Source organism: Pan paniscus, chromosome 5, assembly GCF_029289425.2.
Source record: "Pan paniscus chromosome 5, NHGRI_mPanPan1-v2.0_pri, whole genome shotgun sequence".
In the NCBI taxonomy this organism is placed as follows: Eukaryota; Metazoa; Chordata; class Mammalia; order Primates; family Hominidae; genus Pan; species Pan paniscus.
This window is the reverse complement of record NC_073254.2, coordinates 153,977,028-153,993,138: the sequence shown is the minus strand read 5'-3', so window position 1 is coordinate 153,993,138 and position 16,111 is coordinate 153,977,028. Positions and strand designations below refer to the sequence as shown.

The following is a 16,111-nucleotide window of genomic DNA, read 5'->3' as shown; positions in this document are numbered from 1 at the left end:
GGTTCAAGCTTTCACAACATAGAATCACAGATTCTTGACATTGTGAAGACACAGAACAATGTGAAGATTTTTGTATTCATGCTTCACAAGTAAAGTCAAGATGAGCCAAAACCCAAGGCATAATGTTATTATTTCATGAGTTCATCTGAGGTGACACTTGTGTAGAAACCCAGCCCTCCTTAAAATAGCCACTGAAACTCCGGAAAATATATGTGACTGTTTTTTTTATAATAATTATTAGGGCTTTTTATCCAAAAATTCATATGCCCATAAATTAATTAATTAACCTCTTCTTTCATCTCATGATGAATAACTTTTCACTTTGAGCAGATGGAAGGCATGTTTCCCAAGGTCACATATGAAGTTAGGTGATAAAGCTGCGACTGTCATCCTTCAGCTACCTTTGTATTCACATATTCAAGTGACAGATGACACCAAATAACCTCCCCTGATCTCTTCTACCAACTCTGAGGACTCAAATGGGCAGAAATTCCAGCCAGAAAACATCTTGGAGTGAGGAAGAGGAGAAGATAGAGAAGTGGTAGGGATTCATTGATTCACTCACACATCCAGCACATGTGTCTTGCTCACCCACAACATGGCAGGCACAGTACCAGGTGCTGGAGATCCACATCTTATTTTCACGAACCAGTGATGGGGACAGACGAAAAGAAAAAAAAAAAATGAATACACCCATGATACAGTTTCAGGAGACAGAAGTGTTAAAATTTAGGTGGAGGTAAGAGTGATAAAGAAAAATAAAAGAGGGTAAGTGAAAGGGCATGCTTGGAGGAGGGTTATTTCTGATATGATAGTGACAGAAGACATTTCTGAGGTGGTAACATTTGGGCCAACGTTTGTATGAAGAAGGCAGTGTGACAATCTTGGAGGAGGGGGTCTTGAAGCAGGGCTAATGGCAGGTCAGATGGCTTCGAGGACATGAGCTTGAAGGGTGAGGAGAGCTGCAAGAAAGCCATTGTGTTTGAATGTGGACCAGGCTTTGGTATTGGACTGCCTGGCCTTGAATCCAGCACCACCATGCAGGACTTAGGGCAAGTCCATTGATCTCTCTAGCTTTCAGTTTTATCTAGAAAACAGGGCAATTGTATCCACTTGATGGCCTGTCGAGTTAAATGAAGGAATCTGTATAAAGTGCCCCTAGTTCAGTGCATGGTTTGTGGCATGGACTTAGTACAGTTAGTCATTAGTGTTATTAAATGTCTGGCTGTGGTCTAGACATGAGGTGAACAGTTCTGATAATGCCAGCACTGACTTCAACAGGCATTTTGCTTAAGTCACTCTGGGACACACAGGATGTGCTTCAAGCCCTTTATTGATTTACGATGCTGTGGTCTTCTTTCCCTCCCTCTACACATAAATCCAGCTGAGTCAGGACCACAGAGACCGGATTGTGGCTTTGAGAAACATAGTTCAATCCTAGGTCACCTGCAGTCCAGAGGGCTTCCTAGGAAACCAGACAGGTTTTACGGAGAATCATGAAGCTTTGGTGAAAGATGAAAGGTGAGATATAGGCTGAGAAACATACAAATGTCCACTCTTCTTTTTTTTTTTTTTCTTTTGAGACAGTCTCTCTCTCTGTTGCCCAGGCTGGAGTGCAGTGGCGCGATCTCGGCTCACTGCAAGCTCCGCCTTCCAGGTTCACGCCATTCTCCTGCCTCAGCGTCCCGAGTAGCTGGGACTACAGGCGCCCGCCACCACGCCTGGCTAATTTTTTTTGTATTTTTAGTAGAGACGGGGTTTCATCGTGTTCGCCAAGGTGGTCTCGATCTCCTGACCTTGTGATCCGCCCGCCTCGGCCTCCCAAAGTGCTGGGATTACAGGCGTGAGTCACCGTGCCCGGCCTAAATGTCCACTCTTCTAAGTTGGTGCAACGAATTTAGACTATATATCCTGTGCAAACATCAACTCTGCCCTGTTCACATTGGCTTCTCCAGGCCTAACATGGCACCTGGCCTACAACTGGGGCTCAATAAATATTTGTTGGATGAATCAAAAAATTCTTTCTAGAACTCTTTCAGCTTCCATAATTAAGGGGGAGCTCCCTAGTCTGGGACTGGATATCTTGATGTCCTCTGGTATGACTCTGACCCAATATCCAGGGAATGAGAGGTGAATGTGGCTTGTGTGGAACCTCACACACATTTGGCCAAAAATTATTTCTGAGTAAAGCTACTAAATTGAGTATGCAAGGCCATCTGCAATATTTGGTGACTGAAAAAGTTTCATGTTTTAGATTCACTAAAATGAAGGCCATTTAAAAAAATGTACAGTGTTAGACAAAATTTATTTTAAGTTTTTCCATGTTTTTCTCCAAATATGAGACCCAGCTTCCTCTGAGAAAAAGATTGAGAATAGCCCATCCAAGGTAGGATAATTATTCCTACCTTGGTTTCATGTAATTGAATGTATTTAAACTTGACTCTTTACCAAAAAGATTGGAGGAAATTCCTTCATGGTTTTCCTAAGAGAAATATGTGACAATCTAAACCTGGAATTTGGGAGGTAAGTGTTTTTGCTTACCTAATTAAACATTAGAGGTTATAGAAATATTTCAATAGATTATCTCAGCCTTAAGAATCACATTAAATCTCTCAGATGTGAATGGGCAATCTAAAGTTGATAATAGTACTAAAAGATCTTTGTAGAAAAATCATACCATAGCCACAAGTAATCAAACTGTTGATAACTATAAGGGGCTGAGATTTTACCCCACTTGCAAGCTAACAAGTTAGCCTGTCACAGTTTAATGATGTTGACAAAAAACACAAGACTCCTTGGTCAGAGACAAAGGGCAGTTTATTATCCATAGCAAAGCAATAGCTAGAATATCAACAAGTTAACCTGTCACAGTTTAATGATGTTGACAAAAAACACAAGATTCCTTGGTCAGAGACAAAGGGCAGTTTATTATCTATAGCAAAGCAATAGCCAGAATATCAACACTTGCCCAGGTTCTCCTAGCCCCAGTACAGGTCAACATGAAGGGGGCCAGATGACACCTGCACATAATTTTTTTTTTTGAGGGAACACCCCAGCCTAGCAAACCCACATTTTTCATAATAGAGAGTAAGCTACCCGGTCTTCCCTGGATGGAGACATTATCTTATTTATTTATTTATTTATTTATTCTTTTGTTATTTTTTCTAGGAGATGTTATCTTTATCGGACAGTCAACAAACTTGCCCTCTGCTCCAGAGGGTGACACTATCTCTATCTCCAAGACTATTTATTATGCAGCCTACAACAAGGCTATTATACAAACAGCCTTGGAAAGACAGCCTAGAGCAAAGACAGTCAGTGCCTTTTCCCATAAGACATGAAGAAATGTGAGAGACCTACGGAGAACTGGCTCCCAACCCAAATATCCTAAAACTCAAATGTCTTTCTTTCTATTCAAAACAACAAACTAGAATTTTGAAAAACTCAAAGACCATAGAGCCTAGCTTTTTTCTCTGTTTGGTTTTATGGAGCTGAACCAGCCTATTGGAGGGTGGGTATCAATGTTGGAAGCATGAGTCATCTGTCGTAAAATTTAAACTTAGATTTAAACAAATAACTCTGGCTCTTAAAAATTTTGTTCATTGGATATTTGCACAGCTAAAGATTATGACAGCTCCAAGGATGTGGAGCAGCAGGTTCTAATTTGGAAGTTTACCTAGTGGCTTCATTTCAAGACCTACTGGGTTTAAGGCAAAGAGGCTGACATTGCAGAAGCACAGGTGTTTCAAAAAAGATTCTGGTATTCTTCAGATTTCCTCCAAGGCTCCAGGTCCCTAACACGCAGAACCACCACAGTCAAAGGCTTTTTCTCTGCTCATCTTCCTCTTCCACCATTCTTATGGGATAATTACATATCTTCAGAGAAAAGGCAATTTCAGACATTGTTATTTTTTGAACAGGAGAGGGTTATTTATTTTTTAAATATATATTTATTTCCAACTTTTAAGTTCAGGGGTACATGTGCAGGATGTGGAGGTTTGTTACATAGGTAAACGTGTGCCATGGTCGTTTGCTGCACAGATCAACCCACCACCTAGGTATTAAGCCCAGCATCCATTTGCTATTCTCCCTGATGCTCTCCCTCCCCCCACACACTCCTTCGACAGGCCCCAGTGTGTGTGTTGGTCCCCATCCCCCACATGTTTCCAACAGTGTAAAAGTGTTAACAGGAGAGTTTTATTATTAAATGTAGCCATTATACAATAATAGTCATGTGAGTTTATGTTGTGCATCTACCTTTAAGATCTTTCAAATCTTGTTTTTCCCTTTAAATCTTAAATTTCAGTTATCACCAATATTTACACAAACACTGTTCCTTTTTCTCAACTAATTAAGTCAAAGGTCATTTAGAGTGATGGGAATGGTGAATTATTATATGGAAAACAGCATCCATGTGGTTCTGTATTAACTTTGCATCCAAACAACCAGGAAAAACTTAAAGAACTAGGTGCACTTAGCTAATTAAATTCTGTTTTCCCCTCGGAGTTAGATGATGCAGCAGCAGTATCTAATAGAACTAGAGTTTAAAACTACATTTTTGTAGCATAACCACAGCAAGAAGTACAGCAAAATGACACCATCAGTCCTGTCACCATGGGCAACTGCTCACATAATACGTCAGTGTTTAACTTATCTCTCAGTCTATACTCCAATTACAGTTCTATGACCTTGAAAATGATAAATATTGGACTGTAAAAGATGTTAAAGTGTCAGGCTAAGGTTTTAATACTATCTTAATAAACACAAGTATTCACGTGTTACTTTACTGTTTTCCATGACTCAGTGTTAAGGATTTTTCAAGGATAATTTGCAACATTTAAAACTATAATACATTCCTAATTAAAGTATCAATAATGAAAAATGTACAACATCAAATATGATCTCCGAAGCCATGACATTCAAGTTGTAGTACAAACTAGAAAAGACTAATTTCTTGCAGCTCCTTCCTTTTTGGCTTGGCATTTTGAACTTTTAGTTCAGTGGTCTGCAAATTGGGGTATGCAGGCTCCGGGGTAGGGGTTCCCAACTCCTGGACCATGGACTGGACCAGTACAGGTCTGTGGCCTGTTAGGAACCCGGCTGCACAGCAGGAGGTGAGCTATGGGTGAGCAAGTGAAGCTGAGCTCTACCTCCTGTCTAATCAGCTGCAGCATTAGGGTCTCATAGGTGGGCAAACCCTAGTGTGAACTGCCCATGCGAGGGATGTAGGTTGCATGCTCCTTATGAGAATCTAATGATAAACGTCATGTACTTGAATCATCCCGAAACCATACCCCCTGCCCTCCGTCTGTGGAAAAATTGTCTTCCACGAAACCAGTCCCTGGTGCCAAAAAGGTTGGGGACCACTGCTCTAGGGAGTTTACTTTCTGAAGCACACTCCTTCCATGATAATTCAAAGCAAATCAATTTCCAGAGATTCAGGTTCAAAAAAATCTGTTTCTTGATATTTCTCCTTCCCCATCTCCCCAGTTATAACTGTTCTCCCACTTAAAAGAAAGCACACTTGTTACTACCAGAAATATTATTTTGATACATGTTCAAAATTGTAAAAACCTAAGAATGCTAGTCAAAAAGACAACTGGAAATATTGGTGTAGCTGTTCAAAAATGAGTCTAAAGCCTAGATAATCATCATTTTATAAGTCAAGCTATTTCCAATAATTTGCTTTCAACAAAAAATAAAGGATCATCTAATCAAGTTATCAGCACTATATTATTACAAATAACTTCTGTTACTTAAAGAATTAAGTGACATTGCTATTACAAAATTTTTTCAACTCCCCATATTTTAATTAATCTTGAGAACAATAATTTTCATCCATTTAAAAAGTAGAAATGTATCATGTTATTCTAGAAATAAGTGACATTCAACCACAGATACCAAATAAAGAAAAAAACTCCCCATCCATCTCATTGAGAGGTATTTCCAATATATTTTCATTTTTCCTGTTTAACAATCATTTCTAAAATATGTAAGATATTTCTATAATTTTGATCCATTTATAGTAATTATTATGCTAATAGCTTAATTCAGACAGATTCTTAGAAGCTCTTAGAGTAAATAAAAAAATTTCAATTTAAAGTCATATTTTAAAACATTATTATTATTATTAATATTATTGTTTGAGACAGAATTTCACTCTTGTCACCCAGGCTGGAGTGCAATGATGCAACCTCCACCTCCACCTCCACCTCCCGGGTTCAAGCAATTCTTGTGCCTCAGTCTCCCAAGTAGCTAGGATTACAGGCATGAGCCACCATGCCCGGCCTAAGGTCATAGTTTTTTTGAGAGATGTATGATGGGATGATCAATAAAAGACTTTCCAGCTTAAAATTGCAGTACAGTAGAGTAAAATACTAAGTTCAAGTGAAAAAGAAACAATGTAAACTTTCTATTAAATACCTTGTTCTTATTTATTTATTTACTTTCTAAGAGACAGGGTCTTGCTCTGTTGCCTAGGCTGGAGTGTAATGGTGTGATTGATCATAGCTCACTGCATCTTCAAACTTCTGGGTTCAAGCCATCGTCCTGCCTATGCCTCCTGAGTAGCTAGGACTACAGGCATGCACCACCATTCCCGGCTATATTTTTTAAAATTTTTTGTAGAGACAGAGTCTAGTTATGTTGCCCAGGCTTTTCCCAAACTTCTGGCCTCAAGGGATCCTCCTTCCTCAGCCTCCCAAAGCAATGGAATTGTAGGAGTGGGCCACTGCACTGGCCTGTTCCTAAATTTTTTAAATGGATGACAATGGCTATCAAATAGGTATGGTATTTGAGTTCCACAGGAAACATTTAAAAGAGTAATATAACTATTCTACTTTAAATGTTAGAATTTAAATACAATATAAATTGCATCCTTTGCTATTATTTAAATTTATGGTGAAAAAATGTTAGCTGTTGGCTTATAAATTAAAGAAAATAGTTATTAAAATTCCAGGCCACACAAGCAAGAGAGTTTGAAGACTACTGCCATAGTTCTCTCTTATCCCCAATTGGTGCCTGCTCACAAAAGAGTTCCATTTTTAACTCCAGCATTCATTATTGAGGCTTATTCCATTTAGTCCAATTTCCCTTAGTATATCTTTTTGAAAAATCATTTCAGTTGGTTTTGACTAGAAATCTTTAGGATAGAAAGATTAGAGAACATTGAGCCTTTATTTAATTGCGTTTTTTAGTTTGTAATTTAAGTAATCCAAGATAATATTCTTGAAAAAGTATTTCTTTTACAAAAGGCCATGAGTGGATATGACTCAGGGAGACTGAGAATACAAAAAAGAACAAGAAATTAAAGCAACCACATCACTGCCAATGTTGGGGATGCTATGCTACAGTGGGGTTTATTTATTTATTATTTATTTATTTTGGGGGAGACAGCCTAGCTCTGTCTCCCAGGCTGGAGTGCCGTGGTGTGATCTCGGCTCACTGCAACTTCCACCTCCTGGGCTCAAGCAATTCTCCTGCCTTAGCTTCCCAGGTAGCTGGGACTACAGGCTTGTCTACCACGCTTGTCTAATTTTTTGTATTTTTAGTAGAGATGAGGTTTCACAATGCTGGCCAGGCTGGTCTCAAACTCCTGAGCTTAGGTGATCTGCCCACCTCGGGCTCCCAAAGTGCTGGAATTACAGGAATAAGCCACTGCCCCTGGCCTATTTTTATTTTATTTATTTATTTTTTTGAGACAGGGTCTCACTCTGACACTTGGGCTGTAGTGCAGTGGCGTGATCATGGCTCACTGCAGCCTCGATCTCCTGTTAATAACTTAATTCAGAAAAACTCTTGGAAGCTCTTAGAGTAAATAAAAAGAAATTTCAATTTAAGATCATATTTTTAATTTGATTTTAAAATTCAAAGATCACTCACTGCAGCCTCAATCTTCCTGCCTCAGCCTCCTGGGTAGCTGAGACTACAGGCACACATCACCACACCTGGCTAATTTTTGTATTTTTTTATAGAGACGGGGTTTCACCACATTGTCCAGGCTGGTCTCAAACTCCTGGGCTCAAGCAATCCACCTGCCTCGACCTCCCAAAGTGCTAGGATTACAGGAGTGAACCATCACACCTGGTCGTATACTTATTTTTAAAGAACCCAATTTTTCCACTTAGGCAACTTATGAGGCCAGAATTTAAACATCTGGTTGGAAGGGATGGGCACAGTCCCTCTCAAATTCACATTTGAATTACTCCTTTGCAGTCACAGAGGTAGGTGTGCCGCTTACAAAGGCAATAAAAACCAAGGATTTTTCACTCCTACAAAGTATAGGGCATGGCTCCTTTGCAAATCAAGTTGTTGAAAACTCTGCAGTCTGAGTGTAGAGCTTCCTCCAAATTGTTAGGAGTTCTCTGGCAAGACTTTCAAGACCTCTGTGAGCCTTTCAAACCCTGCGCTAGCATGCCAGGTGGTTTAGGAAGGACTCAAGCCAAACAGAAAGTGTGCCTGGAGAGCTGTAGAATTTAAATCTGAAGGCATAGAAGGTTAAATGACAGTTTCTGTGGGAAAAACTGGGGCAGGAACCTGAAATAGGTAGGAGGGGGAAACACACAAGTGTCAGGGCTGACATTTCCATTGAATACCCCTATGAATCCAAGTCCATGTCCTCAACCGGAGACAGAGAGACTTCAACGAACTTGCCCTTCATGATCTTTTTATGACACTCTGTGTAGCCATAAGCACGCTGTCTGTGGATTTCATCTGGATCAGGCAAGTTCTGATAGGCAGCCTTGATGATTTAATACCATGTGAAATATGAGTTTCATATCTGTAAACAATCACCACATCTCCGCCCCCCCACAAGTCCAAAACTTCCTCCATTATTGCAACATAGACAAGACCTTCAAGATTCGTGCAGACCCTGACATTTGTAAGAGTACGAATTGCTGAGGCGGTCCTCAAACGATGGGATTGAAAGTGGAGTAATAGGAGTCAAGGAGAATAATTTTAGTGCCTGCTGAACTCCAGTGGCTGCGCTCACTGTAGAAGAGTTCACTGTGTCTCTGTTACGAGTGCTCTGTGGATTCCTGATGCGCAAATAGGACAATGTGCATCCCCTTTTGGCCTGTCATCGGGGTAGGGAATAAAGAAGATTCCCAGAGAGAGCCACTACTTTTTTGCTGTGGTAGTGAAAGGGAGCCCTCCCCTGTGGCAATAATTTAATTTTCCTTGGGGAGAAATTGGGCCATCTCATTGGGAAAAGGAATTAGTGGTTTTAAGAAAACTCCCACCTGTTATTATAAACATAAACACATCAAATCCCCATGTAATGATTCATACCTCTTATGAATGAATAAGAGTTTCAGTCCTTACTTATGAACTGAAACTGAGTTTCTCCACTGCTTCTGCTTTAGGTATTGAAAGCATCTTTCCAGAGAACATCAAGGTTGGTGAGATTCTGGCACTGTCTTGCTTCTAGGTCAGCCATGGAAAGACTCTGACCCTTTCAGTGAGTCTATCTTGCTGCACATGATACTTTCAGATTTGTATTTCCCTCTCTCTGGAGCTGAAAACCTGTGATTTTACAATCTGGAATCATTGTTTAAATAATATTCTCTCTTTATTGGGGTGAGGGACAAGGTCTCACTCTGTTGCTCAGGCTAGAGTGCAGTGGTATGATCATAGCTCAGGGCAGCCTTGATCTCCTGGGCTCATGTGATCCTCCTGCCTCAGCCTCCCAAGTAGTTGGGACTACGGGCATGTGCCACCACACCTGGCTTATTTTATTTTATTTTATTTTATTTATTATTTTAAGTAGAGACAAGGTTTCGCTATGTTGCGCAGGCTGGTCTGTAACTACTGAGCTCAAGCAATCCTCTCACCTCAGCCTCCCAAAGTGCTGGGATTACAGGCTCAATATTCTTATTTTTAACTTGACAGGCTCCACATTGGGAGGTTGAGCCATCCTTGTCAAATTGTCAAAACATTTGTCAATTTTTGTGACATCCAGTTTGTCAATATTAGATAAACCAAGCCATCAATTCTTTAATTCCTTCATTCAATCAAAAAAGAAGTAGACTCTTTCAGCAACAATACAGTTATTTTTGGAAGCATCAGGTGTAGGGCTTGCTTGACAAGTTTCCTTTCGAACAGAGACTGAGGGAAGCCTCTTTTTCAATATTCAACTCACTGCTCACTGACTGGTGAAACTACTGGAGGACTTGGCTTAGCTGCTATATTGAATGAATATCTAGGACAGGCTTGCAATGTGGATCTCGAGTTTTTCTAGACAAGCCCCTGGCAGTTCAGACTGAGCACATACAACTGGTGTTTTGTGCAACTGTCCCATCTTCTTGTTGGCGAGGTCCACTTTCTATCACAGCAGGATCAACTCATTTTCATTTGAGGCCAAGGTGGTTCTGATGAGCCCAGCAATGATTCTCCCCAAACCTCACTAAATAATCAAGGCCGCCATGATGAAAGATGGGGAGGGGAAGAAGGAGGTTTGAAAGGTGATGAGGTGAAGATGGAAGCTGGAACAAGAAACTCTGAGCTACCTCCTCTACTAAAAGAAAATGAGAGTGCCCTTTACCCCACTTCCTCCTCATGGCTATTAAAGCAAATGGTTGTAGGGACCCTCAGCTTCACCTGGCCAGCATCGAATACCCATGCCAGGAAAGGGTATAGGGAGGTTGGTCCGTGGCATATATTATTTAGCTTCAAAATCGGATTTATATAATTTTATCTTGCATTTGTCCAAGGACAGGTCTTCATTACAAAGGCTTCACCAGAATTATGCAGATATCAGTCTACTCAGAGCTGGATCTTCAGTCTTGCAAAGCTCAAGACAGGGTTACCTGAGCACTAAACTGGTCTCATTAAAAGTAAAGCGATTCCACCAATGATATAATCTGCAAGAATATAGTGAAGGTCTTTTAGCATGGAGAGGGGCAGGGGAAGACAGGTGAGGTGAGAGTGTGGCAGACATGCGGTTTCCTAGTTTTGAATTCCCCATTAATAAGAACAACAATAATAATTACACTACTTTTTATTATAATTATCTTCCGCGCATGAAAGGTAACCCTGTATAGATTCACTTGGAGAATATAAGAAAAAAATAGATTTTTTCCAGTCTTCTGCAATCCAATTTAGTTTTTTCTTCTTTTAAAGCAGCAAATTTACACCCAGCAGATGTTTTTTCTACAGGGCATAATCTTGTCAGGAGAGGCAAATTTTAAGTTAGAGGCATGGCTGACTGCTGGATTCTGGCATAGGCAGCCCAGGTGGTTGCTGGCCAGAGCGGCCTCTCCCTGGCTTCTAGTTTCTTCTTCCCATCCCCTCTTCTGGGATAAAATTATGTAATTGCTTGATAAATCAGAGCTGGTCTTCTGAAACACAGTGAATCAGCCAACAGTGAGCCTGAGCTGGGGCAGGGCCAAAGGCCTTCTTTCCACTGAATCAAAGATGCTTACACTTGACATGTATTTATTAATTAATAAATATTTATTGAGTCACTATCGAGAAAGCACAATGATAAAAAAGCATGAATTCCAGAGACTACTAGGGATAATGCCACGTTTGTCACTTACGTGCTCTGTGACCTTGGCAAGTTAACTCTTCCAAGCCTCAGTTTCCTCTTTGATAAAAGAGGTATCGTAATAGTTCCCACCTTGTAGGGGTTTGTGAGGATCAAATGAGATGAGGTTGTAAAAATGTTTGTAAAAGCCCACAGTAAGAACTCCTGGCTGTTTTTTATTAAGCAAACTGGGTTTGATAGGCTGTGAGCAGAAGACAAGTTAATTTGCTCCTTTACTGCCCCATCTGATCCCATCAGGCAAGCCCCATAATGTTCCCTGTCACTCTCAGATAATAAAAAGTCCTCTGATGAGTTTTGGTGCCAATAAGACTCTCCTTCTAGAAATTCAAATGTTTAGTCTGGTACAATAATCAAATCTTGGAGCTCTATTTAATTTAGAACTTCTCTCCATCCAGCTTGCTTCAGGCCAGGATGCCCAAGTCGGAGAAGGGAGAGTAGCCGGCTTCCTCATGCCCACCTGGCTCCATTTCCTACCCACTCATTAGCTGTGATTTCTGACTCCTCCAAGGTCAGGGGGAGAGAGCTGAGGAAACAGCCCAGTCCTACAGCAGGTACACCTGGGCTCTGGCACTGAGGCTTCTGTGCTTGGCAGATGTCCAGAGCTGGCTCTCTTGTTGCTGCCAGGCATGTGGCCCCCACCTCTGCCCCTGCGGTTTGCATTTCTTGGGCCTGTGTCAGATACCAGCACCTCATGCCCCTCACCCTATGCGTGGGGACCATGGCCCAGCTCTCCTAATGTTTCTGTGAATCCTTTCTTCCTTGGCTGGAGGTGAGGAGGCAGCACGTCCCTTTACTGTCCTGTTCTGCTGAGGTAGGAAATGGCCCTGCTTCCCAACCACAAATCCTGGCAGGACGAGGGCAGGGAGAGATCAGGGTGCTGGCACTCAGATTCAATGGGTTTTTGCTAAATGTGCTGTCCGCCACCCACTCTTCCCTTTCTTCTAGTGCCCTGGCTGGTGCTCAGCGAGATCTTTCCTGGTGGGATCAGAGGACGAGCCATGGCTTTAACTTCTAGCATGAACTGGGGCATCAATCTCCTCATCTCGCTGACATTTTTGACTGTAACCGGTAAGAAGTCTTTGTTTTCCTCTAATGTCTTTGGTCCTCGTAGGACAAATGTTAGGGAATCACACCCACCTAAAGACCATTTTTTTGTGGAAATTTTCAAACACACTTAGAAGGAGAACAGCCATGACCCTGAAGTGACCGTGACCCAATTTACACAGTTTTGAATGTAAATCTATTTATAACCCCACCTGCTCTTCCCCTATCCAATTATTTTGAGTCACATCCCATATGCAATGTTGTTTTTTCTGTAAAATTTCAGCATAGACCTTTAAAAGACATTCAAAAATATATAACTACAATGTCATTATCACACTTAAAGATATAATCATCCCTTAGTATCAAACACCTAGTCTGTGTTCACGTTCTAATTGTCTTATAATTGTTTTTTATACATGATTTGAATCATGACCCAAATACATAACTTACAAGTCACTGAAATATGTCATAATTTGTAGGTTTTGTCTCCATCTCCTCCATCTCCTCATCCCCACTATACCTTATATTTTTAAGAAATTAAAAATCTATTAAAAAACAAATGATTTATTTCATAGAATTTTCCAGTCTGAATTTTGTTGATTATAGTCATGTCACGTGCTCCTCTCTGTTTCTCTGTTTTTTTTTTTGTTTGTTTTTTTTTTCTGTTTTTTTCCGACAGTCTCTCTCTGTTGCCCAGGCTGGAGTGCAGTGGCATGAGGCATGATCTCGGCTCACTGTAACCTCCGGCCCCTGGGTTGAAATGATTCTCTTGCCTCAGCCTCTGGAGCAGCTGGGATTACAGGCACACAGCATCACACCCAGCTAATTTTTGTATTTTTAGTAGAGACAGGGATTCCACCATGTTGGCCAGACTGGTCTTAAACTCCTGACCCCGAGTGATCCACACACCTCAGCTTCCCAAAGTGCTGGGATTACAGGCATGAGCCACCACGCCTAGCCCTCCTCTCTGTCTTTTATGTTTCTTGTAAATTGCTATTAGATTTAGATAGAGGCTTGAGGAGAAAGAGAAACCAATCCACAATAACAAAAGTCATGTTTAGGTGTCAGGCAGAATTGCTTGTAATAATAACAAACTTTTATTTTCAAAAGGGATCTCATCAAATTTAAGGATAGAGAGCAGCAGAAGGGAGATTCTTTTTTTTTTTTTTTTTTTTTTAAGACAGAGTCTCACTCTCTTGCCCAGGCTGGAGTGCAGTGGTGTGATCTCGGCTCACCACAACCTCCATCTCCCAGGTTCAAGTGATTCTCTTACCTCAGCCTCCCAAGTAGCTGGGACTACAGGTGCGCACCACCAAGCCTGGCTAATTTTTTTGTATTTTTAGTAGAGATGGGGTTTCACTTTGTTGACTCAGGCTGGTCTCGAACTCCTGACCTCGTGATCCACCTGCTTCAGCCTCCCGAAGTGCTGGGATTACAGGCGTAAGCCACTGTGCCTGGCAGGGAGATTCTATAATAAGGTCAGGCTCATTGTTACTTCCACTGAAGCCTGAAATTCAACTGCATTGTATAGAAAATTTGAGGATCCCTATGTCGGAAATAAGGCAAGGCATAAAAAAATGTTACAAGCAAAACAAAAAATGGCTGTTTGTGTGTTCCATTCAGCAGCCCTATCTAAAGGAACCACAAATTAGATTTATATATTATAATAAAATAACCCAATATTAGGGATCAAATCAGAAACAGAAGCATTCACCTTGTTTTCCTAGCTCCAACTTGTAAACATGAAGAAAGTAAGAAGGGAAACCCTTTGGGGATTACAAAGAATGATAGAGCTAAAATAAATAAATAAAGCCTAAATTTATTTAAAAAAAAAAGATAGAGGCTTGAGGAGATTTACATGTCATTTGTTGGTGAACTCTGTGGCAGCTGCTGCCGTGTGAACTGCCAACAGGAGGCACATGAGGTCTGGTTGTCTCGCTGTTTGTCATTGTCGGCCTCCTTTGATGATCATTTCCCAGACCTACTCATTATATCATTCCTTCTCCATTTTTATCTGAAATACCTCTCTAAAGAGAAATTTCTTCTCATTAGCTATTTGGCTATCCTGAAGTGTGGATCATATAAGAAAGGTAAAATACGTGCTTGAAACTTTCTCTTTATTTTCTAGTTTTCAAAATAATGTGGCAGTTCCCCAGTATCCACGAAAACTGACCAATGAGTCGGTTTCTCTTTATTTCATATATAGATGAGGAACATGCAGCATGACTACAATCAAGAAAATCCAGACTGTGGGAAATTCTATGAAACAAATAACCTAATTTCTTCATTTCATATATATTGTCTTTCTAGATACAATTTTCAAAAATGGATGTTTGCTGAAAAACATGCATATATATAAACACATATATACACATATACACACACATAGATACATATATATTTAGTATATCCACTTTTGGAAATTAACCTTTTGGGTTACTATTTAAGCATGGTTTGGGTTTTTATATAAAATTTTCAAATGTTCCTATCCTACCTTTTGTGAAATAGCTCAAGATTAAAGGAAACAAAGAAACTGGTCCTACTCAGATCACACACATAAACACATGCCCTCCACCTTCACATGTGCACACACGTACTCAACACACACACACCCTCCATCTGCTATTTGATGTGGAGAAAGAGAAATATAAAAGAAAAAATGGAATTGATGAGGGATGGAAAAGATGACACACATCTCTGGGAGGGCTATAGCTAATACACTGGAGGAGCTACTGAAGCTTTAGAAGTTCTGTATGGGCTTTTAGAACAAATGTTAGGAAAACAGATCCACTTAAAAACAAAAAGCCTAGAATGATCTAAAACCTTTAGATGACATTTAATTGGAATGCTTGACATTTCCTACTTATTTTCAAAAATAAATTTTCCAAGTGTGGGATACAGGGATCTAAAAGATGTGAGGTTCTACTTGGCAGCAAGCCCTTAAATACCAACATTTTTTATGCAATTTCAGCTGTATCAATACAAGCAGACTGTTCCAGATAGACAAATGTACTCTGCAGTGATCGTGACACAATTGTAGTATTGCATTCAGCTCTGAGTAAAATATCTCGAGAGGGCCATTTAAAAATTGCAGTGTGTTCACTGAAGGAGGGCAACCTGAATGGCGAGGGCAGTAACCTATGCTGTGGGAAGAATGGTTGAAGAGTTCAGGATGTTTGACTTGGACAAGGGGATTCTCAGAGAAGGGCTGAGGTGCATTCAAATATTTGAATGGCTGTCATGGAGAAGGGGTGGGGAGAGCTGATTCAATGTGTGTCCTTCCACAGGACAAAGCACAGCCTCTGAAAGGCAGATTTAGGATCTAAGCAAGGAATAACTTTTTAGCAGATGCAACTATTTCACAGGGCAGTAAGAGGCTTCGTGAAATGGTGAGCTCCCTGTTACTCAAAGTGCTCAAACAAAACTGGGGACAATTTGATGAGACAGCCTTTAGGGTTTTGACAATTTCTATATTCTGGTTTTAAGCTTCAGAGAAGGAAGGAGACCCAATTCTACAAG

The 16,111-nt window shown here is 40.5% G+C and overlaps 1 protein-coding gene across 3 annotated transcripts in view; it reads left to right on the top strand.

Moving 5' to 3' along the window:
* SLC2A12 (solute carrier family 2 member 12) overlaps positions 1-16,111 on the top strand; it is a 65,009-nt gene that overhangs the window by 33,162 nt on the left and 15,736 nt on the right. For 2 of the 3 annotated variants that reach the window (XM_008953021.4, XM_055114136.2), the window contains exon 3: positions 12,494-12,616. In XM_008953021.4, the coding sequence (XP_008951269.4) occupies positions 12,494-12,616 (123 nt within the window). Of the gene's footprint in view, positions 1-3,168; positions 5,928-12,493; positions 12,617-16,111 lie in introns of those variants that run through there. The other variant, XM_014345462.4, reaches the window with a different exon arrangement.